Source organism: Phascolarctos cinereus, unplaced genomic scaffold (genome assembly GCF_003287225.1).
Source record: "Phascolarctos cinereus isolate Bilbo 61053 unplaced genomic scaffold, phaCin_HiC Scaffold_2;HRSCAF=192, whole genome shotgun sequence".
In the NCBI taxonomy this organism is placed as follows: domain Eukaryota; kingdom Metazoa; phylum Chordata; class Mammalia; order Diprotodontia; family Phascolarctidae; genus Phascolarctos; species Phascolarctos cinereus.
Window position 1 is genome coordinate 24,780,763 of NW_027555625.1, and position 22,890 is coordinate 24,803,652.

The 22,890-nt window shown below is 45.8% G+C and overlaps 1 protein-coding gene across 4 annotated transcripts in view; it reads right to left on the reverse strand.

The window, feature by feature from the left end:
* Positions 1 to 22,600, reverse strand: part of SIGLEC1 (sialic acid binding Ig like lectin 1) — a 48,439-nt gene extending 25,839 nt beyond the window's left edge. For all 4 annotated transcript variants that reach the window (XR_013484421.1, XM_021001050.2, XM_021001049.2 and 1 more), the window contains exons 1-10: positions 22,458 to 22,600; positions 12,441 to 12,509; positions 11,525 to 11,890; positions 9,250 to 9,546; positions 5,426 to 5,692; positions 3,967 to 4,221; positions 2,712 to 3,011; positions 2,051 to 2,308; positions 1,067 to 1,375; positions 103 to 360 (exon numbers count right to left, since the gene is read on the reverse strand). Coding sequence is in view for 3 of the 4 variants with exons in the window: in XM_021001050.2 (XP_020856709.1) it covers positions 103 to 360; positions 1,067 to 1,375; positions 2,051 to 2,308; positions 2,712 to 3,011; positions 3,967 to 4,221; positions 5,426 to 5,692; positions 9,250 to 9,546; positions 11,525 to 11,890; positions 12,441 to 12,489 (2,359 nt within the window). In the remaining variant the exon portion in view is untranslated. The remainder of the gene's footprint in view (positions 1 to 102; positions 361 to 1,066; positions 1,376 to 2,050; positions 2,309 to 2,711; positions 3,012 to 3,966; positions 4,222 to 5,425; positions 5,693 to 9,249; positions 9,547 to 11,524; positions 11,891 to 12,440; positions 12,510 to 22,457) is intronic.
* Positions 22,601 to 22,890: the final 290 nt, after the last annotated feature.

Sequence of the window (22,890 nt, forward strand, 5' to 3'; positions counted from 1 at the left end):
TCCTCCCAGTCACTCTATCCCTCTTCACCCTCCCCACCCCAGTCTACCTTCTCCATCCAGATTCTAACCCATGCCTAATTTGCTCCTGTGCTCTTCACTCACACAGCACATGCAGGGCCACTGCAGGGGAGCGCCTCTCCCCTATTTCGGTGCTGACGTGGCAGGAGTAAAGGGCAGCATCTGTCCTAACCACAGGTTGAAGAATCACAGCTTCTTGTGACCTCTGGGCCCACTCGGCCCCATCCCGGTACCAAGTGAGGTTCGTAGGACTGCTGTTTGACTCCCGGCTCACAACACAGGTCAGATTGGCCTTGTCACCTTCTGTCACAGTGGCCGATGGAAAGATGAGCAGACGGGTAGCTAGGGAGGAGATCAAAGTCATGGAGTCAAGGATGCCTGAAGTGAAGGTCATGGGGATCATCCTCCTGCCTCCACACCTAATTATGTCCGGTCCTCCCAGCCACAAAAGATCAGACTCACAACCATGTCCTCTCTCCCCTGGCCTCCATGACTGTGCCCAAGAGAGCTCAGAGATAGCACGGGTTTTGTCGATCCCTCTTCCTCCACGCAGGAAGCCCATCACCCAGCTCACACATGAGTGCTGATAAGACGCCATAGCTCGTCAGTATCAAGCCTGGACATTTGCGCCATGCAATGTTAGGACTGGAAGGTCCTTTGCAATTTGACCATAGCAATCTAATTCAACAGCCCATTTTACAAATGAGGAAATGAAGGAACACCCCGAGCATACTAAAACGCATTCTAGACACGTTCCTCTTTACCTAGGACCACTTTTTTTTTGCTAGGTCCACAGATAGTTCAGTCCAAGGCTGTAACGTTGCTCAGCCTCATTCAGATGTCCCTTGGATTCACCAGGACTCATTCTCCCAAGTACTGACCCCATGGCTATGGCCACACTAGCACCCGTCCTCCCCACTAAGCCCCCTCCTCCTTCCCCCTAGACTATTCCTAACTCGCTGTCCTTGGTCCCCCATTCCATCTCTTCATCAATCCACCCAAACATCCATCTCTCCAACTCCCTGAGACCATCTTCCCAAACACTCACTCTGGGCTTCAAAGGCCACGGAGGCCGTGGAATTGCCAAGGGTATTGGTGGCCTCACACGTGTACTCCCCTTCATCCTCCAGCACCACATCACGGATCTCCACACGAAGGGAATTGGGACTGGAGGTTGCCTGAGCCCGGGGATGGCGCTGCCCACCTCCACACCCACCCTGAGAGGTGGCCACAAGCTGGTCTCCTCGGAGCAGCCTCAGATCAGCCGGTGGGTCACTTTCCACTCTGCACAAGAGGAGGCCCAGCCTACCAGCCTCCATGTCTACCAAGGCGGTGAGCGTGGGTTGGCGTGGGGGGTCTGTGAGCAGAGAAAAGGCAATGGAGATGTGAGGTGGTGGCTGTTTTCCTGTCAGACTCAGTTGATATGTGCCACACACGCACACACGCACACACATGTGCTTTGTTATCTGGCTACCTTGCTACCCATGACATGTCCCAACTCCTCACTTTTTCCGTGGCTGTCCCTCACACCTGGAATGCCGACCTGCCTCACCTCTGCCTCCTGACTTCCCTGGACTCCTTCTAGACTCAATTCAACTCCCACCTTCTGCAAGCAGCTTTTCCCAACCCCCCTAATGCTAAGTCCCTCCCTCCGAGATTGCCCTCATTCATCTCATCTCTGCATCTTGTCTGTATGCGGTTATTTGCATGTTATGCCCCTCATTCCATCATGAGCTCCTTGGGGGTAGAGGCCAGTTTTTGCTTTTCTTTCCTCAAAACCGGCATACAATGCTCCTGACACATAACAGACATAGAATCAATGCTTGCTGAATTTAAGTGAATTAAACTAGTCTGTGAGCTCCCGGAAGACAGCACCAGAGTCTTCCCTTGCCCCCTCCCCCACTCTCCAGACCCCCACCAGTGTCTGACATAAGCCCAGGCACCTAGTGGGTGCTCAGTAGGTGACATTGGATGGGTGGAGGCAGGGAGGCTAAGAGGATTCCCCATCCCCAGAGTCTTGGGGCACACTCACAGAGAACCGTAAGGGCAGCAGGAGGCGAGGTCCGGCTGCTGCCCAGGCTGTCCTGGGCCCGGCAGTGGTAGGAACCTGCGTTGGCGCTGAGCACCTTGGGAAAGGTGAGGAAGCTAAGGGGTCCGTCCTTCAGCCACTCTCCATTCCGGTACCAGGTGTAGAGGGCATAGGGCTGGTCACCCTGGGCAGCCACACAGCTCAGTGTCACTTCCTCGCCCTCTACCACCTCGGCCGTGGGATCAATTCCTACCCAGGCTGCTATGGAGAATGAAGGGGAAAGGGTCAGGGACCATGTCAATCAGCTCATGAAAATCCCAACTTCCTGCCTCTGAGACTCTACCCACTTCAGGCCACCTTGACCTTAACTCTGTACTGCCTACCCCAAGAAGCCTTCTGAGATTTCTCCTCTCCCCATCTTTTTTTTTTAAATTTAAATGAACTTTCCTTTCTGTTCAGGGCACCTTTTTTTAGTTCCAAATAGAGGCCAGGTCTTAATGATTAATCCAAGTTCTAGAGTTTACTCAGTATATACAAGAAGAGCTACCTCTAGGAAGGCCTTTGAGATTCTCAGAAGACAGTCCAGAGTGAATATCCCCAGCAACATTTCTGAGGCCCTCCCCATGGCTACCCCACCACCCCCCAGCCTCAGTGCCAGCCTTACTGTTAGTGCTGAGGTCATGGCTGGAGGTGGCCTTTCCGAGGGCATTCGTGGCCTCACACTGGTAGTCCCCACCATCATCAGTGTCCAGTCCTCGAATAATCAGACGCAGGGAGTTGTAGCCACTAGAGACACTGAAGCGTTGACTGGGTGCATCCTGGGAACTGGAGGAGGCCAGCAGCTGGCCACCATGCCAAAGGGTCAGCTTGGCCTGGGGTTCACTGTCCACAGAGCAGTGGATGATGGCTTTCTGGCCCCTCTGTGTTTCCAGGAAGGAGGTGAGTACGGGGACCCTCGGTGAATCTGCACAGGTTAGAGACAAGAGCTCAGTGAGAACATCTGGCCTGGTCCAGGGGCCCAGAGGAAGGCTCAGCATTAGGGGAAGGATGGTGGCTAACATCCCATCACACCTCCTCCAGGAAGCTTTACAGGACTTCTCCTAGGACAGTTACTGGCTTCCCTACCCCTCACCTGTCTTGGGCTTGGAAGACCCGTGGCTGCTGCCTCCTATAGGGTCCCCAAGATGCCCTTATATTTATGAAGGATTATGATGGCCATTTAAAGAGAACATCATATTAGAGAGAAGATACACACACACACACACACACACACACACACACACACAATGTGGATAATTAAATAGCTTAAAGCTGCACCAAGACTTTTGGGACACCCTCTATATCTACATACTTATTCATATAACTCTGTTTTTCCACAGAAATTCTGTGAGGCAGGAAATTGAAGCATTTTTATCCCCTTTCACTGATGGAAACTGAGGCTGAGAAGATAAGTGTTTTTCTCAAGGCTGTACCACTGCTGAGTCACAGAATCACAGAATATCACCATTGGAAGTCACCCTAGGAACCATGCTATGATGGGGTAGGATGGGGAAGGTGAGGGTGGTGCTAGGGAGAGAAACAGTTTGGAAAGTGCAGAAGGCCCAGGAATGAGGCTGAGTGAAGCTATTGATCTGTGATCATGGATCTGGAGGCCAAAAAAGCTTACAAACAGCAAACTCCTCTCATTTTACAGATGAGGAAACTGATCCCCAGAGAAAAGTGACTTTCCCGAGGTCACACAGGCACTCTGGAAGAGACAGGGAGGGACCTGGTTTTCCTGACACCAAGCCCAGGGCTGTCTCCACAACACAGGGCTGCCACCAGGAAGATGGAGAATGTCACAGCGCATCCCTTAGCTGCCAAAGGGCCCGCCCCACCCTTTCAGGCCCCAACCCCTGCCCGGGATGAGGGCGACTCACAGGTGACCACGAGGTTAACCGGTGGGGAGGCCTTGACGCCCTTGGAGTTCTGCACCTGGCAGAAGTAGAAGCCAGTGTCGGCACTGCTGACCTGAGCATACACCAGGGTCTGGGCTGCCAAGTCCTCGATCCATACGTTGTTCTTGAACCAGCTGTAGGAGACGTTCTGCTGCTCCCCCGCAGGCAGGGTGCAGGTGAGAGTCACTGCCTGCCCTTCCTGGATGTTCCCAGGTGGGTGCACTCGGATCAGCGGATCTAAGGGGACAGGAGGGGACAGGATGAGGGAGGGAAGGGGCCAGGCAGGATCTCTGAGGCTGAGAGCTCCCCAGGGGCAGAGCCTGTGTCTGTCCCATAAGCCCAGGGGTTCTGTGAGGGCAGGGACTGAGGATCTGTGACAGACTGAGTCCAAGCAACAGGACCTCAGCACTCTCCGCTGCTTCCCCAGACCCAGTTCTATGCTCTGCCAGGGCTGAACTATGTGGCCTGAGCTCCAAGGATATTCAATTGCCCCAATTTTTTAGGGTTTGGTGGGAATTGATCCAATCTTATAATTCAATCAAGCGCATGCCAGGGCACATTCTCAAAGTGCTTTCATTTCGACATAATTCAATAATGACTTTGTTGTTCAGTCATTTTTCAGTCATTTCCAACTCTCATTTGGGGTTTTCTTAGATATTGGATATACTGGATACCGAATACTAGCGTGGTTTGTCATTTCCTCCTCCATCGCATTTTACAGACAAGGAAACCAAGGCAAATGGGTTAAGGGACTTGCCCAGGGTCACACAGCTAGTGAGTGTCTGAGGCCAGATTTGAACTCATGAAGATGAGTCTTCCAGACTCCCAGCCCAGTAGGGGCCCAAGAACTACTTATTAAGCTCTGATTCTATGCCAGTCACCCTGCCAAGTGCTGGGAATACCAAGAGGCCAAAGAAACAGCCCCTGCCTTCAAGGGGTCTTCCTAGTTAAGTGGCAAGAACAGGATTTGAACCCTGGTCTAACCTGAGTTCAAATCTGCTCTTCTCTGTCAGTCCTAAGTCCAGTACATGTCCCCCAGTGACCCAGACAGCACTCTGCACTCAGTAGGCAAAGGGTCAATGCTCGTTAAATTAATTAAAATCTAACCCTAACCCCACTACATAGTCTGGGCCCGTTGATCGAAACCTCACCCATGCGCCTCTCCTACCTCACCAGGTACCAGCACCAGCTTACCCTCAAGTCTCTCATCCTGCTGCAATTCTCCCTACCTCCTGAACCAAGGACCAGTTCTTAGCTCATTGGCAAGGCTGAGGTGACAGAAAGGGACTGAGATCCCACCCAGTAGAGGGGACAGACTCAACCCATTTCCCAGGTCAGCCCAACGTGGCTCACCCACAGCAGGTCCTAGCAGAGATGAATGTTCCAGAATCCAAGAGGACCATGGTTCATAATATCAAAAACACTGGTTAGAGGAACTCACCAAAGATGGGGACAGTGATGGGGGCAGCTGCTCCAGTGCCCACCACATTCTGAGCCTCGCAGGAGTAGTGCCCGTGGTCCTCCCATGTGGCCTTGCTCACCTGGAGCACTTTTTGATTGGCATTGTAGAGGTCGCCATTTTTAAACCACCTGAAGGCAGTGGGCTCAGGATGGCTGCCATTGATGTGACAGGTGAGGGCAAAGGAATCTCCCAGGTGGATGTTCTGCTGGGAGGGCCTTAGGGAGACCTCCACTCCTCTGGGGGCATCTAGAAAGAAAGAAGAGAAGGACTAAGGAGCAGAGTCCATCAAATGGCGAGGACAGATGGTGAGATTGGTGGAGCTGAGAGTGTCACTCCTCCTCCTCGTAACCCATGTCCCTCTTCTTTATACAAATTCCCTTCTTCCAGAAAGCTCTCCCCAGTTAACTCAGACTGATTGTGCCTTTGCTCTGGGTCCCCTCAGTTCTCCCTTCTAACCATTAAGCTTCTGGCTTACTGAGTCTTAAAAACGACTTCTGTACCCCTCTTTCTCAATCGGTCCATAGTGGGCTCCCAGAGTGAACCACCTGAGGGCAGAGTTAATCCATGCTGCCCCAGGTCTGCACCACAGCGTCCTTGCCTGCAACAGGTGTGGGAATTTGGGGGGAGGAAGAGGTCATTGGTTCTCCAAGCCCTCCTCCAAGCTGTACCAATATCCTGACCTGCAGCACCACTGAAGCGCCTTCCCCCCTCTCCTCTACTCATCTTATTCCCTGTTACATAGGCTGCTCTTGAATAGGTCTGGCTGCCAATCCACTCCTCCAAGAAGCTTTCCCAGATGATCCCCGCCCGAGCAGAGCTCTCCCTCTTCTGGACTCCTGTTTCCACTTAAGAGTACTTAATTCTAAGCAATCTCATTTTGTTCTCTGTTTCATGGATGAATCGGTCATCTTCTGGCATGCAAGTCACTCAATATCTGTTTAGAAATACTATGTAGGATTTCAACTCAAATTTGTGAAAAGAGCTAATTTTGTTGTTCAGTTGTGTCCATCTCTTCATGACCCAATTTTGGAGGTTTTCTTGGGAAAGTTACTGGAGTGGTTTACCTCTCCTTTTCTAGCTCATTTGACAGATGAGAAAATGAGGCAAGCAGGGTTAAGTGACTTGCCCAGGATCACACAGCTGGTAAGTGTCTGAGGTTGGATTTGAACTCATGAAGAGGAGTCTTCCTGATTCCAAGCCCAGTACTCTATTCATTGTGCCATAAAAGGCCCTTTAAAACAGCACTCTGCATCCAGAGTAAAGTAATTGGATGTGCTAAGAGCCTGTTTAATGGTGTTCTTTAATAGTATAAGGCTGATATCACGGAGGGGAGAAGGGAGAGCAAAAATCATTGTAGTAGTGTCACTGTCCACAGTGTCACACATTACACATTTTCAGACTCTCTCAATGATTGAACCATTGTACCAACTTTTTTTTCCCTCTCTCTAAAAAACATTATTTATCATATGGGATGACTCTCTGGAAGGGGGAAGAAGATAACTATGGTTATGGAAGAAACAGCAAATATCAATTAAAAATATTTTTTTAAATAGTGTTTGATCTATGGTCATATTGGAAAAAATGCTCTAAATCATTATTGATTAGAGAAATGCAAATCAAAACACCTCTGAGGAACCACATCACACCTATCAGATTGGCCAACATGACAAAACAGGAAAATGATAAATGCTGGAGAAGATGTAGGAAAATTGGAACACTAATGCATTGTTGGTGGAGTTGTGAAATGATCCAACAGTTTTGGAGACCAATTTGGAACTATGCCCAAAGGGCTGTAAAAATGTGCATACCCTTTGACCCAGCAATAGCACTTCTAGGGCTGTATCCCAAAGAGATCATATAAATGGAAAAAGGACCCTCAAGTACAAAAATATTCATAGCAGCTCTTTTTGTGGTGGCAAAGAATTGGACATTGAGAGGATGCCCACCAATTGGGGAATGGCTGAGCAAGCTGTGATATATGAATATAATGGAATACTATTGTGCTATAAGAAATGATGAACAGGCTGACTTCAGAAAAACCTGGAAAGACTTGTATGGTCTGATGCTGAGTGAAGTGACAGAACCAAGAGAACTTTGTACATAATAACAGCCACGTTGTGCAATGACTAAGATTGATAAACTTAACCCTTCTCAGAAATACAAGGATCTAAGACATCCCCAGAGGCCTCGTAATGCAAAATGCTATCCACATCCAAAGAAAGAACTATGGAAGTTGAATCGCTTTCATTTTTTTTCTCTTCTGTTGAGTTTTGTTTCCTCTTTCTAATGGTTCCTCCTATTGGTTTTAATTTTTACTTATAACTTCACTAATGTGAAAATACGTTTAATAGTAACATAACTGTATAGCCTTTATGAGATTGTGCGCCGTCTTGGGGAGGGTGGTAGGGAGGAAGGGGGAGAGAAATTTTAAACTCAAAAGTATATGGAAGTGATTGTTGATAAATCAAAATGAATTAATAAAATTAAAAAATAAAATAAAATAGTGTTTGAATTGGAAAACCCTTCTCTGATTGGAAAAGACACTTCATGGGATTTTTAGGAGGGTGGGTTTTGGGGCAGTTATATTGTTTTGTTTTGTTGCTGTATAATTTTTCTATTTCTGTTGCACCTTGAGAAAAAGTGATGGCAAGGGCAGAGCAGAGCTCCTGGAAGAGCAGAGTGACCCTCAAAAAAGCTGCAAACAAGGAGTCAGATAAATAATAAGCAGGGGAATGGGAGGTCTAGAACAGCCTCCCAGTGACACTGAGGTAGTCCCTCAGAAACTGTGGATAGCTCAGTATGTCAGCAAAAGGTTAGGGTGGGTCCCAAGGAAGTGTGAGAGAAAGCACTCTTAGATGAGGCAATGATTGGCAACACTTAAGGGTCAGTGAGAAAGGTACCAAATCGTACCTAGGTGTTGAATGATTCTTTAAATCTTGCCTCCAATTGTATGGCACTGATCTGAATGTAATAATAAGTAATTCAAATAAATGTCATGCTAGGCTGGTTTTTTTAAGCTGCCTTTCCAATCTCCTAGTAAAAGGGTAACTGAGTACAAAATTGTGCACAATTCCCTTTTAAGCCATTTTCTTCATCTAAACTATTCAAGCACAAGACAGTGGCCCAGGTACCACAATCCACCCCTCCCCCCATCCCACCTCCCCCAACAGGCAGCTCCTGAATTACAGACAAAATGCCTAGAAGGCAATAACAGTGTTGGGAAGGCTAGTCCTGTACCTTACAAAAAACCTAGAGTTCCACAAGTAGACTGTGGCCTCCCTGAGGGTAGAGACCTGGTCTTCTCCCTCATCTATCTCAAAAAAAAATTTTTAAATGGCTCATTTGTCTTTATGACTGATTTTAAATTACGCATCTCCACTTGGCTTACTTTACCTTTACCTATAGAACTAACCTTTTTTGTTAGTTAATAAATAGTTCACTAGATTTAGTTAATTTAATTTTTTAGTTAGCCAATGTTTTTTTTAATTCAAATTCAGCAGCAATAGGAAAAGCTTTTTGGAGGTTTTTTTGCTGTTTTTTAAGCAAGGCAAGATCGGTTCTTTATCTTCCACCACTGCCCCACCTGAGGAAAGATGTAAACCATCAACCTGGAAAGGCCTAGCTGTGCTTGGGTCTCCAGTTTACAATAATCTGAGAGGTGATAGAATCTTTTTTCCAGTAAAGGGATGGCAATCCCAGAGATATTTACCTAGAGAGGCAGAGGAATAAAGGAACACATAAGGCCTAAGGGACCCCAAAGCTGAGCCCCCAGGGCCTGAAAGAGGGCATCAGGTGTCACTCACACTGCACCTGAAGGTGGATCTGCTTCTGACTCTGCTTCCCGGCAGCAGAGAACTGGCAGGTCAGCATCCGGCCGTGGTCACGCCAGGATAAGGCAACGCTGAGGCTTTGTTGGTAGGTGACACCAGTGGGCGCCAGTACCTGGAGCTGGCTAGTGTTGGAGTGGACAGGATCCTGACCGTGCCAGGAGAGGGGGGTTCCATCCTCGGGACACACATAGGGGGTCGAACAGTTGAAGATGACTTTTGTGTCTTCCTGAAGATGAGCAGGGGAGGCAATGGTGGGGGTGCTGGGTTCATCTGGGGTGGAAATGGAACATGAAGGGATGAGCTCAACCCTGAAAAATAATCCCCACTCAGGAAGTAGAAAAGACAGGGTCAGTGTCTCAGAAGGAAAAGTGGACAGAGGCCTGCTCCCCATTTCTCCGGTTCCTGAATAGCTCCAGACCTTTTTTGAAACCTCACACATCTCTCTCCCACTTCTGAACTGAATTCTAGCCTACCAGAAGGAAGGAGAAGCCTGGAAAATGAAAATGAAGATAAGAATAAGAATGGGGTGGGCCCAGGAGATGAGTCATGGGAATGGAATCTCAGAATGAACCTGGCTTGTTTTATTTTACGAAGGATGTTGACAAGCTGGAGCCTGTCCAGAGAAGGGTGATGAGCACAGTGAAGAGACTGTAGATAATGTCATCTTAGGAGCTATGGAGTCATAGTAGAAGCCACTGGGGATATTTGTACTGGGGAAGACTTATGGGAGACATGATGGTCATCGTGTGCAAGCGGGACTGGATGGGCTGTGCTGGAACCCAAAGGACAGAACTGGGAGCAGTGAGTGTATGTTTCAGGAAGGCAGATTCCACCTAGATATAAGGATAATCTACCTAACAATGAGAGTCACCTAAAAGTGAAATAGAAGAAGGAGGAGGAGAAGAAAAAGAAAGGAGGAGGAGGAGGAGAGGAAGAGGTAGTAGAAGAAGAAGAAAAAAGAGGAGGAAGAAGGAGAAGAGGAGGAGGAGGAGAGGAAGAAGGGGAAGAAAATGAAGGAGAAGGAGGAGAAGGAAGAGGAGGAGGAGGAAAAGAAAAAAGAAAGAAGGAGGAGGAGAGGAAGAAGTAGAAGAAAAAGAAAAAAGAGGAGGAGGAGAGGAAGAGGAAGAAAGAGAAGAAGAGGAAGGAGGAGGAGGAGAGGAAGAGATAGAAGAGGAAAAAGAAAGAAGAAAGAGGAGGAAGAGAGGAAGAGGAAGGAGGAGAAGAGGAGGAGGAGGAGAGGAAGGAGAAGAAACTGAAGAAGGAGACGGAGGAGAAGGAAGAGGAGGAGGAGAAAAAGAAGAAAAAGAAAAAAGGAGGAGGAGGAGGAGAGGAAGAAGCCAAAATTTACAAGGGATTTAAGGATTTCAAAGTGTTTCACATATGTTATTTCACTTGGTCCTCACAACAATCCTGGCAGTAGGTGCTATTGTTATCCCCATTTTACAGATGAGAAAATTGAGGCTGAGAAAAGTTAAGTGACTTGCCCATGGTCACGCAGCTAGTAAATGTGGATGTCTCCTCACTGGAGCTCATCAATAAAAGGCTGGGTAACCACTTTGTCACAAAAGTTTAAGAGATGATCCTCATCTCCATAGGAGTTGGACTGGATAGGCTTTTGAGATCCCTCCTACCTTGGAAATTTTGAGATTTTGACTTTAGAATTAGAGATGAAGGATCAAGGAAAGGAGGAATACAAAGGAACATGTGGAGTTTGGGGATCGGTAAACTCAAGGACTTCCCAAAACTTTGAGTTATCCAGATGTGTAATGGAATGTCATAATAACCAATGAGGTCTTGACACGTTGTTTAGTCACATCCAACTCTTCACGGCCCTGTGGACCATGGCACACCAATATTGTCCATGGGGTTTTCTTGCAAAGATACTGGAGTGGTTTGTCATTTCCTTCTCCAGTGGATTTAGGCCAACAGAGGTTAAGTGACTTGACCAGGGTTGCACAGCTAGTGAGAGTCTGAGGTAGGATTTGAATTCATATCTTCCTGACTCCAGGCCCAGAGCTCTATCTTGCAATGGTCTTTAAACAGTGGCTGAATGACTTCTCAGGGATGCTAGGGGTGGTAGAGATGAATTCTTGGTCAGGAATGGGTTAGATTAGATGCTCTCTGAAGTCCCTTCTAAATCTAAAGTTCTTGTGGTTCTATGAGGGGGAATAGACAAGGGGATCGGAGGGGGAGGTAAAGAAAGGAGGGAGGCAGGGACAGAAGATGACTCCACCCACCCCAGTCTCACCAGTAACCTTGACGGCAGTGCTCTTCTTGGCAGACCAGCTGTCCACTCCAATGATCTGGAATCGAAAGGTGTAGTCCCCATTGTCATCAGGACTGAGCTTCTGTATGAGGAGATCACAGGTCTTCTGCCTAGGGTCCCCCAGCAGCTTAGTCCGGCCTTGGAAACGCTTCTCCACCTGGCCTGGGTCTTGGGAATGGCTCACCACCACCTTTTTGTCAGCTTTTGAGTAGTCACGGTACCAGATGGCAGTGATGCCTTGATCTGTTTTCACATCTCTAGGGAAGCTAAAAGTGCAGGGAATGACCAGACAGGAGCCATGGATACCCTGAACATTTTCAGGGCTGGTCACCTCCCAGGAATTCAGGCCTGAGGGGACAGAAGAGGGAAAAGATAAGGGCAGGGGGGAGAAAAGTCTTCCTGAATATCCTTAGGGATCAACTCTAAGGACCCCAGGCCTGATGGTAAAGAATCAATTAGTCTGATCCTTTCTTCCCCTATCTGCATTCCAAGTTTGAATTCAAACAAGGCGGATGACCCCACAGGCTGTCTTGAGGGAAAGTGTAGGGGACACCTGCCTCCCTCCTTTACACCGGTCTGAGAAATAAGGCTCTCTAATTCAAGAAATTAGGAGATTTTTTTTCCCCAATGGGGAGATTTGGGGGAAAATAAATGTGTAACTCATGGTAACCCCCTCCCCAGGCCCATGCTCCTTAGTTTTCCATTGGAATGTAACCTCCACAAGGACAAGGAATGTGTGTATGCCATGAGGACCAAATGAGACCTTGGATTTGAAAGTACTTAGCAAAGTCCAAGACCCAAACAGGTGGGGATTGGTGGAAGGGGAGGTTTGGGCTTTCTCTAAAAGTGTCAAAAGGGTCAGAAGATAGGGCAGTGTCCCCCTCGGCGTTTGGCATACCTTGATGAAAAGCAGACCCAAGTAGAAGCAGCCAGCTCAAAAGTAACATGGCCAGGTCCAGCAGGGTTCCTGGGGGACAGAAAGAAGAGAGCTGGAAGTGAAGGCCATTCAGGAAGGGGGTCACTGCCTCTTGCCTTGAGGATGTGGTGGAGGAAAGTGATTTGTAAACCTGAAAGCACTTTAGAAAGGTAGGTTGTTAATATGAAGGTCACCACCTCAAGCACCATCATTGTCCATTGGCAGCCTGGTGGGGCAAGTGGGTAGAGATTCTGCTAAGACCTGGCAGACCCTACCCTGGAGACAGGGACTGAATGAAGAGCCAAGTTCCCAGTTCAATGACTGCTTTGCCCTGGAATGTCCTCAGATCCCCACTTGCCCCTCCTCACATCCTCCTTTGCTGCTATGCTTCCTCTTTCTCAAGGGTCCTTTCCTGGTCATTCACTTTCCTGGGCAGAGGGTACCTAGCACAAGATGTTTTAGTTCTTTTCCGTCTTGTCTGACTCTTCATGACCCCATTTGGGGTTTTCTTGGCAGAGATACTGGACTGGTTTGCCATTTCCTTCTCCAGCTCATCTTACAGATGAGGAAACTGAAGCAAACAGGATTAAGTGACTTGCCCAGGGTCACACAGCTAGTAAGTGGCTGAGGCTGGATTTGAACTCTGGAAGATAAGTCTTCCTGACTCCAGACCCTGCTCACTATCTAACTAACTGCCCTGGCTAAAGTAGATGCTTAATAAATCACAGAATTTGAGAGCTGAAAGGGACCTCAGTGGTGACTTAATCCAACTAATGCACCAAAGGAATCCCCACTATAACATGATTGATTGATTGATTGATTGATTGATTGCCACAGATTTTGTTGTCATATTTGTGAGTTGTCACCCTGGCAGGTAGAAAGAACGGGGTCCTGAGGGTGTAGAATATAGGACAGAGCAAGGATGGTACCTTTGCCAGGGACAAGCCCTGGGAGGTTGAGGCTTTGGCAGCTGGAGGGCCACACAGTGTCCCTGGACTCTAGTGCCCTTGAGTAACTTCTCTGGTCCTCAGTCTCCACATCTATGCAATGGAAATAACCCCTTCCCTGACCACCTCCAAAGGAGTCTAGGAGGATGCAGTGAGACCATGGACATTCACTCTGCTCACTTTACACATTTTTTTGGCTCCCCACCAAGCCTGGAACACTCTCACTCCCCATGTCCTGCTTCCCTGACTTCTTTTGAGTCCCAACTCAAATCCCATCTTCTACAGGAATCCTTTCCCAAGCCCTCTTAATTCCAGGTAAGACCCTTCAGAAAGTAGAGGGTGGTAACCAAGTGGAAGAGCTGAGTTTCCTCTGGAACCTACAGTTGGAGGCAGGGGGTAGGAAAAAGTGGAACCATCCTATCATAGATCAAGATCTAGGAACAACCTTCGGGGTCTTCCCCCCTCATTTCATGCATGAGGTCCATGGAGTGAGTTGCTCAGAATCACATAGATAGTAGATGTCAGAGGTGGGATTTCAACTCAAGTCTTCCTGGCCCCAGGTCCAGCACTCTACCCACTACTCCATACTGACTCCGTTATCTCATCTGATCCTGACAATTGCCCCGGTGAAATAATCAACAAGGGGAATTCATGTAGGATGGTTAGATCAACTCCTATTCCCATTTGATAGATGAGGAGCCTGAAGCTCAGAGAGGTTACCAGAGCCCAAATCATGTAGCATCCTAGGATGGGGAGGGAGGATGCTGAAAACCACATCAAGGAAGTGGAGGGAAATAGAGAAAGTAGAAGAAAGAAGGAACCAGAGGGAGATGTGGCACAATAGGCAGACTTCACAGTATTGCCCAGGGCCCCCAGAACCAAATGCTGACTCAGCAAAGGGGGAGGGAGGATGGGAGTAAAGCTAGAAACCCGATGTCAACTTCCCTATTTGTGTTACGGGCAAAGAAAACCAAAATTTTCCCTTTCTTGCCATTCCCCAAGAGGACTGCTCATCTGGAGATAAGTAAGCAAAGAAGAACAGGTGGTCGAGAGCATAGGGAGACAGCACGGCTTTGGGTGTGGCATCACAAAAACTAATTTTGAAACGTGGCTCTTCTTTGTCGGTGTGCAGTCATTTTTTCAGCAGTGTCCAGCTCTTCACAACCCCATTTGGGTTTTCTTAGCAAAGTGGTTTGCCATTTCCTTTTCCAGCCTCAGGAAACTGAGGCTGACAGGGTTGAGTGATTTGCCCAGGGTCATACAGCTACTCAGTAGCTGAGGCTGGGTTTGAACTCGGGAAGATAAGTCTTCTGGACCTCTGTGCACTATGGTGCCACCTCGCTGCCCCTTGGCTCTGCTACTAACCACCAGTCCACAGGCTCATAGCATCCTGGAGCTGGAGGGAATCACAGAAGCCATCTAGTCCAATCCCTTCATTTCATAGTTGAGGAAGCTGAGACCCATAGAGATGGCATGACTGGTAAATATCAGAGACGGGTTTTGAACCCAAGTCCTCCTCTGGGACCAGTGAACTATTCAATGTTCCACGCTGGCATTCAAGCCATTAAATGTTTATTAAATGCCTTCTACAAGAAAGGCACTGTGCTAGATGCTGAATGTGCAGAGACAAACCAAAATAAAACCAAACAAAAAAGTACCTGCCCTCATGGAGCTTACATTCCACTGGGAGAATACCGAATGTGAACAGCTAGAAATTCACAATCATTTGAGAAGGAAGAGAATAGCAGCAATTAGACTGCCCACATGGCATTGTAGACAGAGCAACAGGCTTGGAGTCAGATAGACCTGAGTTCAAATCTGACTGCCAACATTTACTGTTAGCTGGGTGACCCAGGATGAGTCCCTTAACCCCAGTTTCCTCACCTGTAAAATGGGGATAATGATAGCACCAACATCCCAGGAGAGGTGTGAATTTCAAATGGAGTAATATTTGTAAGCACTTGGAACAGTGCCTGGCACATAGTAAACACTTAGTAAATGTTTCTTTCCTTTCCCCATGCCACCTCCCACAGGCTTGAGACATGTGATAAAATGCCAAGAACTGCAAGCAGTCTAACTGGCTAAAACATTAAGTCATGTGTAATAAGCCTAGATAATAATTAGTCTGGATCTGGACTGTGAAGGGTTTTAACTGACAAACCTAAAGAGTTCCTATTTAATTATAGAGGTAATAGGGAGTCATTGAAGATTCTTGAGCCAGGGAGTGACATGGTCAGACTTGAGCTTCAGGAAGATGATTTTGGGAGCCTTGAGAGGACAGATGAGAAGTCAAGAGAACAACTGGGAGGAGTTGGGAATAGTCCATGCAAAAGGTGATGGGGCAAAGCATCTCACCTCCCTAGACCTCAGTTTACTTATCTGTAAAATCAAGAGGTGAGACTACTGATGTGTGAGCTCTTTTCTGTTTTGAATCCTACAATTCAGGACCTCTAAGGACCATAAAGCTAGTGAAGAAAGGTCAAAGATAGGACTCACAATATCTAACACATAGCAGGAATTTAGTTGATCAATTGATTAAATGAGTAAAGAGACGAATCCAAGAAGCACCTAGTTAGTACTTAACAAATGCTTGCCCATTGATTGGAGGATTGAATGAATGAATGAATGAATGAATGAATGAATGAATCAACATTTGCATCCCCAGAATCTAACACAGTGCCTGGCACACAGTACGCACTTGAATGAATGAGTGAATGAATGTATTCTTTCCATTCCTGGTACCTCACACAGTGACTGGCACAGAGTAAATACTTAATAAATGTTTATTAAACAAGACAGTCAGGGATCCAGCTAAGCAGAAGGCTTAGACAAGAATCAGAGAATACCAGCACTAGAAGAGATGTTAGTTGGGAGAGGGAAGGAGATGGTAGAAGGTAGGCACCAGCCAAAGATGAACATGAGCTTGACTGATTCAAATATGAACATCATATGGAGCTGGTCAGTCGTTTTTTCAGTGCTGTCTGACTCTTCATGGGGTTTTCTTCAGGAATTATAAGGGCTGTCTTAAACTCAGTGAGGCAATGAAAGGATATTATGCTGGACTTGGAGTCTGGAGAACTTGGATTTCCATACCACCTAACACTTAAAATCCATGTGAACTCTGAGACCCAGATTCCTCATATGTAAAGGGGTTGAGCTCTGTGACCTCCCATTTCCTTCCATCTTGAAATTAAAGATCCTACAATCTTTTGACAATTTATCCTGGTCATATAGTTACAGTCAGAGGCAGGATTTGAACCCATATCTTCTTGAGCAACAGAGGGCTTGCCACAGGGCACCAACATTTTGAAGACATTCTAGCATTCAGGATGCATACTCCTTCCTTAGTATCAAAGTCATCACAACCATTCATTCTCCTTCGCACTCAATCACATTTGTCCCAATTACTTCCTACATTCTTTTCGTTTCTTGAATCACAAAGTTAAACTGAAAGTGTTAACCTTACACTGCCCTGCACACACAATGTCAGTCTACAGGAAGATGGTAGCCCTCCCTTCTCAACTATATCTCCTAGGGCACCCACGCTCTCAATTCTTTCCCATGTTCTCAGTATTCTCTGATCCAGACTCCTATCCTCACTCATCGGGAAAGTCAGTCTCTATCCTCTGCCCTGGTTAGGCCTTACTGGGAGTAATTTGTTCAGTCTGAGATGCTGCCATTTAAGAAGGACATTGGTGAGCCGAAGAGCGTTCAGAGAAGGGTGACTGGCATGGTGAAGGACCCAGAGTTCAGGCCGCATACGGATCAGCTGAAGGAACTGGATATGCATACCCTGGAGAGGGCACATGGTGCTGCCTTCAAATATTAGAAGGGCTGCCATATGCAGCAATGGGCTGCCCGCAGAGGCAAGGAGTCCCTCTCCTTTAAGAAGCAGAGCCTGAGTGACCACTTGTTAGATGTGATGGGGCGGGGATTCCTTCTATGTGTAGGTTGGGCTGAATGGCTGCTGAGGCCCTCTAACTCTCAAATGGAATTGAAGGCCATGGCACCTGGATGTGGGAAATATATAAGTGCATAAGCCCTCAAGCCACATTTCCTAGACAGCTGTGGATGCATCTTTCTCCTCTATTTAAAGCCAAATGTAAAAGTATTTTCTCTGGCCACAAGGCCCCCTTAAGTTCACATTGTACTTCTTCTCACCTTATTCTGACCCATCCTCCATTCATTCTCCCCTTTCAGAAGGGGTCCCTAAGAGCCTAAAGAGAAGGGAAGTTCATAAGAGCCAGATTGGCACAAAGCAGAGAAAAGACTGCATTTGGAGTCAGGTGTCCTGAGTTTGAATCCTGACTCTCCCACCTGTGTAAGGGACCAGGATGACCCTAGAGTATGAGAAGACTTCAGACTAGAAGACTTCTGCTGTCCCTTCTAATTCTAAATTTGTGATGGGCATTTCAGATGTTCATTACTTCGGTTACTCAGCCCTTTCCAGATGACAACTCCGATTGACGGTTGCTGCCAGAATTGATATTTCCTTCTCCTTAATAAGAAAACCAATGAAGATCCCAGAGAAGATACAAAGGCAAATAGCTCCTCTCTCACAGCATCAAGGTGGGAGGCCATTAGGACACAATATCTGACACTTTGTCAGACACAGTCTTCTTATCAAATGCTTTTCTTTGCCTCGAGGGGGAGTTCAATGAAGAGGAAAGGAAGAGTGATCTAGAAACAAATTCTACAGATGAGGAGGCAAAGCCAAAGAGAGGGGCAGTGATCTGGCCAAGGTCACATGAGCAGGAGGGGATGGATAAATAAATGTCAGTGAAGGTCAAAGGAAGGCAATGTTCAGTTTCATTTCTGCTCTAGAGCTTTCTTCCGGGTCCTGCTTTCAGTTTTCTCTTCTATGCATCATCACAAGTTCCCTCTCAGGCTGAGACTACCCGTGTAAAGTGAAGAGGGGAGAGGAAGGAGAGGGACAGAGGAGACAATTAGTGGAAAGGTCCAGATGCCCAAATTCCTCTTTGGCCAAAAGAGACCAAGACAGACAATCAAGGCTGGATGATCTCAGCTGGGAGGGATGGCACATGGGCTCTCAGAAGAGTAGACCATCTCACTCTAAAAAGAGCAAATTGTCAGACAGCAGACGATCCCTAAGAGAGTCAGGCCAAAGATACACAGCTGGAAAGGACTGCAGAGGCCAGCTGACCACCACCATTCTACAAATAAAGAAAATAAGCCAGAGGAATGGAAAGTGACTTGTCCAAAGTTGCACAAGCCACATCACAGGCTGGATTTAAACTCTGGTTCTCAACTTCCAGAGTTAATGCTTTTTCCCTTATACCAAGATTAAGGAATACAGGACCAGCCTCAGAGTCAGATTCCACTATAGGCTTTGATATATACTATGTGAACTTGGATAGGTCTCTTAATTTTTACATGTTCAGTCATTTTTCAGTTGTTTCTGATCATTTGAGGTTTTCTTGGCAGTGATACTGGAGTGGTTTGCCATTTCCTTCTCCAACTCAGCAGATGAGGAAACTGAAGCAAACAGGGTTAAGTGACTTACCCAGGGTCACATAGCTAGTAAGTGTCTGAGGTCAGATTTGAACTCCTGGGTTTTCCCAGAAATGTTATAGCCAAATTTCAGAGCTCCCAGGTGAAGGAGAAAACATTGCAAGCAGCCAAAAAGAAACAATTCAAATATCATGGAATCATAGTCAGGATAACAGATTTGAGCTTGTGAAGATGAGTCTTCCTGACTGCAGGCCCAGTGTTCTATCCACTGCACTAACTTTTCAATGCCCCTAGGCAAATATCAACGATTAGACATTGCAGATAAGTAACTTTTCTGAATTTGGGGAGGGGAATTTCCACACTGGGAGTTCCTTATAATGAAGAAATCTCCAGTCTGTGTCTGAGAGAGACAGATAGACAAGAAACAGAAATAGAGTCAGAAAGACAGAGAGAGAGAGATAAAGAGGCAGAGAGGGAACAGAAGGAGATAAAGAGACAGAGGATAGAGAATATTCCCAAATAGTTTATCGTTGGCTTTGAAGTATATTATATGAAATTCATGTGGCAGATTTTACTTTCTGACCATATTTTGTTTACAATGATTAAATATTCATTCCCTATACCCTTTACCTTCATCAAGGATGAAGGGAAGCAAGAAAATGGGAGGGGGGAGGGGAGGAATTTAAGCGCTGGATAGATAGAAGCCACATAATGAGTAAGATGGACATAGGAAATGGAGAGTTTGGAGGTAACAGATATCAAATCAACTCCAGTTTGCTGACAGCTGTGTGAGTGCCCTGATTCTCCACTTGATTTACTTAGCATAGACATTGTCATGCAGCAAAATGAACCAGGCGGGATCTCCCTGATCCCACCCCAGGTCTGTGGAACCACAGCATCACTGGCCCACGCCACCCACGCCCTTCCCACCCGAGAATCCCCCGCCCACAGTATGGCAGATCAAGTGTCATCCAGCCTCTGGGTCAAGATTTCTGTGGAGAAAGAACCCCGGCAGCTTCCCGACCTCAAACCCAGACCCTCCTCTTCACTAATTCCACCCGCGACTCCTAACTCTGCCCTCTGGGAGAGAGAAGAAATCTAATCCCTCCTCCATGCCAGGGATGGAGAACCCGCGGCCTCCATGCCGCAAATGTTCTGTGAAGTTTGGATTCAGTCAAAAGGCTGCACTTGAGGACCTAGAGGGCCACATGTGGCCTCAAGGCCTCAGGTCCCCCACCCCAGGTTAACCCTTCAAAGGCTTGGCCACAGCTAGTCGGTCTGCCCTCTGGCTTCTCTTTGAAGGGCTCCCCTGCTCTCCCAGGTCCTTCCACCACTCTTCATGTAGCAGGAATGGGTTCTTCTTTGGACACTCTTCAATTTATCACTATCCTTCCTGAACTGTAGGGCCCAGAATAATAATTTCCACTTGCATGATATAAGGATCATATTTATATTATATAATGTATTATGTTACATAATTATGATTGTATATAATATATTAAATGATATAATAGTTTATAATATAGTTATGTTATATAATTATATCATATAATATAGTACATTATATTATTGTAATATAATGTATCATGCCATATGATTATATTATCTAGTATATTACATTATATAATTATATTACATAATATATTATATCATATTATGAAGTATATAATGTAGCACATTATGTAATTATAATAGTATATACTATAGTACATTATATAACTATAATAGTATATAATATGGTACATTATATAATTTTATTATATAATATCGTACATTATATTATTGCAACATTATATAATATACTATGTTAGGTAATTATATTATCTGATATATTACATAATATAATATTATATAATATATCATATAATCATAAAGCATATAATATAATACATTATATAATCATATTATATTATATCATATAGTGCATTATATTCTTGTGACATTATGTGTTATGTTTTATGATTATAATATATACTATATTGCATCATATAATTATAATATATAATATATTATAGTATATGATTAATAAGGCATATAATTATGTAATATGGTACATTATATAATCATAATAGTTCGTGATAGATTACATTATATACTTATATTATAAATTATATTATTATATATTACATTATGTTATAAATACATTATATGATACATTATATTATATTGTAAATATATATCAATAATCATAGAAATTCCTTACTGTTTTCAAAGTGCTTAATAGGCATTAAGGAGCAAGCCTCCTTTATCAGGATTCGAGTCCCAGCTCTGACAAATATTGACTATGTCATTGGACAGATCATCTCACCTGTCCATCCCCTAGGCCAGAGGTCCTAAACACAAGGCCCACGGCACTCCCTGGAGAGGCCCAGGGTGACTTACAGCTTGTAAGTGTCTGAGCTGGACTTAAACTCATAAAGGTGACTCTTCTAGATTCTAAGCCTCCTAGCTGCCCTTTGATGAAAGTCAAGGATTAGAAAATTAGAGTCAGGGTTCAGAACTGTTTTTCAAATTGGAATTAGATCAAGACATCAGTATGCAGATGGCGTCAGGGTCCAAGATCAGCACACAGATATGGTCAGATTTAGATTCTGGGATTCAGATGAGGGTCAGGATTAGACAATGAGATGAGGATTGAGAACAGGGTTAGCAACTGGGACATGGGTGGGTTGGGCTTACAAAGTGGCACCTTGGATAGAGTGCTGAGCCTAGAGTCAGGAAGACCTGAGTTCAAATCCAGCCTCAGACCCCAAACAAGTTATTTAGCCTCTGTCAGCCTCGATTTCCCCTTCTGCAAAATGGGGGCTGGGGGGATGATCTTGCACCTAACTTACAGGATTGTTATGAGAATTAAAAAAAGATAATATTTATAAAGCATTTTGCAAACCTTAAAGCACTATATAAAACCTGGCTACAACAGTTTTGAGCCAAAAGGTGCCTTAGGAGTCATTGCATCCAACCCCCACATTTCACAGATGAGGAAACTGAGACCCAGAGTGGCTAAGTGACTTGGCCACAATCATAAACTAGGAAGTGTCTGAGGCAGTATTTGAACACAGTTCTTGCTGACTCCTTGTCTGGCGGTCTATTATACCATGGGGTCTCTATGTATTAGGATACATCTTGGAACCAAAATAAAGGCCTTACTAGGTGCCACTCAGCATCATAGATCATAGTATCAGACCTGGAAAACACCACAAAGATCATGTAGTTCAATCTCCCCATTTTACAGATGAGGAAACTGGATCTGAGAGAGATGAATTGACTTGTCCAGGATCACCCAGATAGCAAGCATCATCAGAGGTGAGATATGAACACAAGCCTCACTCCAGAGCCAGAGTTCTTTCTACCATAATACTTTGCCTCTGGGCCACTCCAAATGAGCTGCCAATCTACACAAGTGGATAGAATTTCCATAGCAAGGAACTCCCTCCATTCATGAAAACCCTGGTTCAGACTGATTCAGACCAAAGATATAGAGCCCTGGAGATCCCCTCCTCCCCCAAATTTTTTCAGCCCTTGTCCAGAGCAGAGACATTTCTACCTTGTGTTTCTCTACTCATCATCACCCCCTGCTCACCTTTCCTCACCAGAAGGGTACCTTGATCTTGACCTAGGTGATGGCTGCAATCTCAGATCCAAAAGGAGGGGAAAGAGGAGCACCCAGAATCCAGCCAGGAGCTCCCGGCCCCTCTGCCTTCCCTGGAGCTCTGCTCCACCTCAGTCTCAGGAAGAATATAAAGTCTTTTGAGTCCTTCCTCTTTTCCCAAAACCTCAGCCCCCTCCCCCTTCCCCATTGGGAAGTAGTTCGTACAATTGCATAATGCCTGAGATATGTGTGATTGGCATTCAAATGTTTTATTGGATAAAAGAATAAAGCTTAGAGCATTCAGGATACCTTTCATTGTATCAGTAGCCTTAAAACTTCTGCTGTTGTGACAATGAAAAACAATTGAAAAGGCCAGGTAAAAATGATACTTCTAAATGAACTATTTTCAATTTTATCCCAGAAA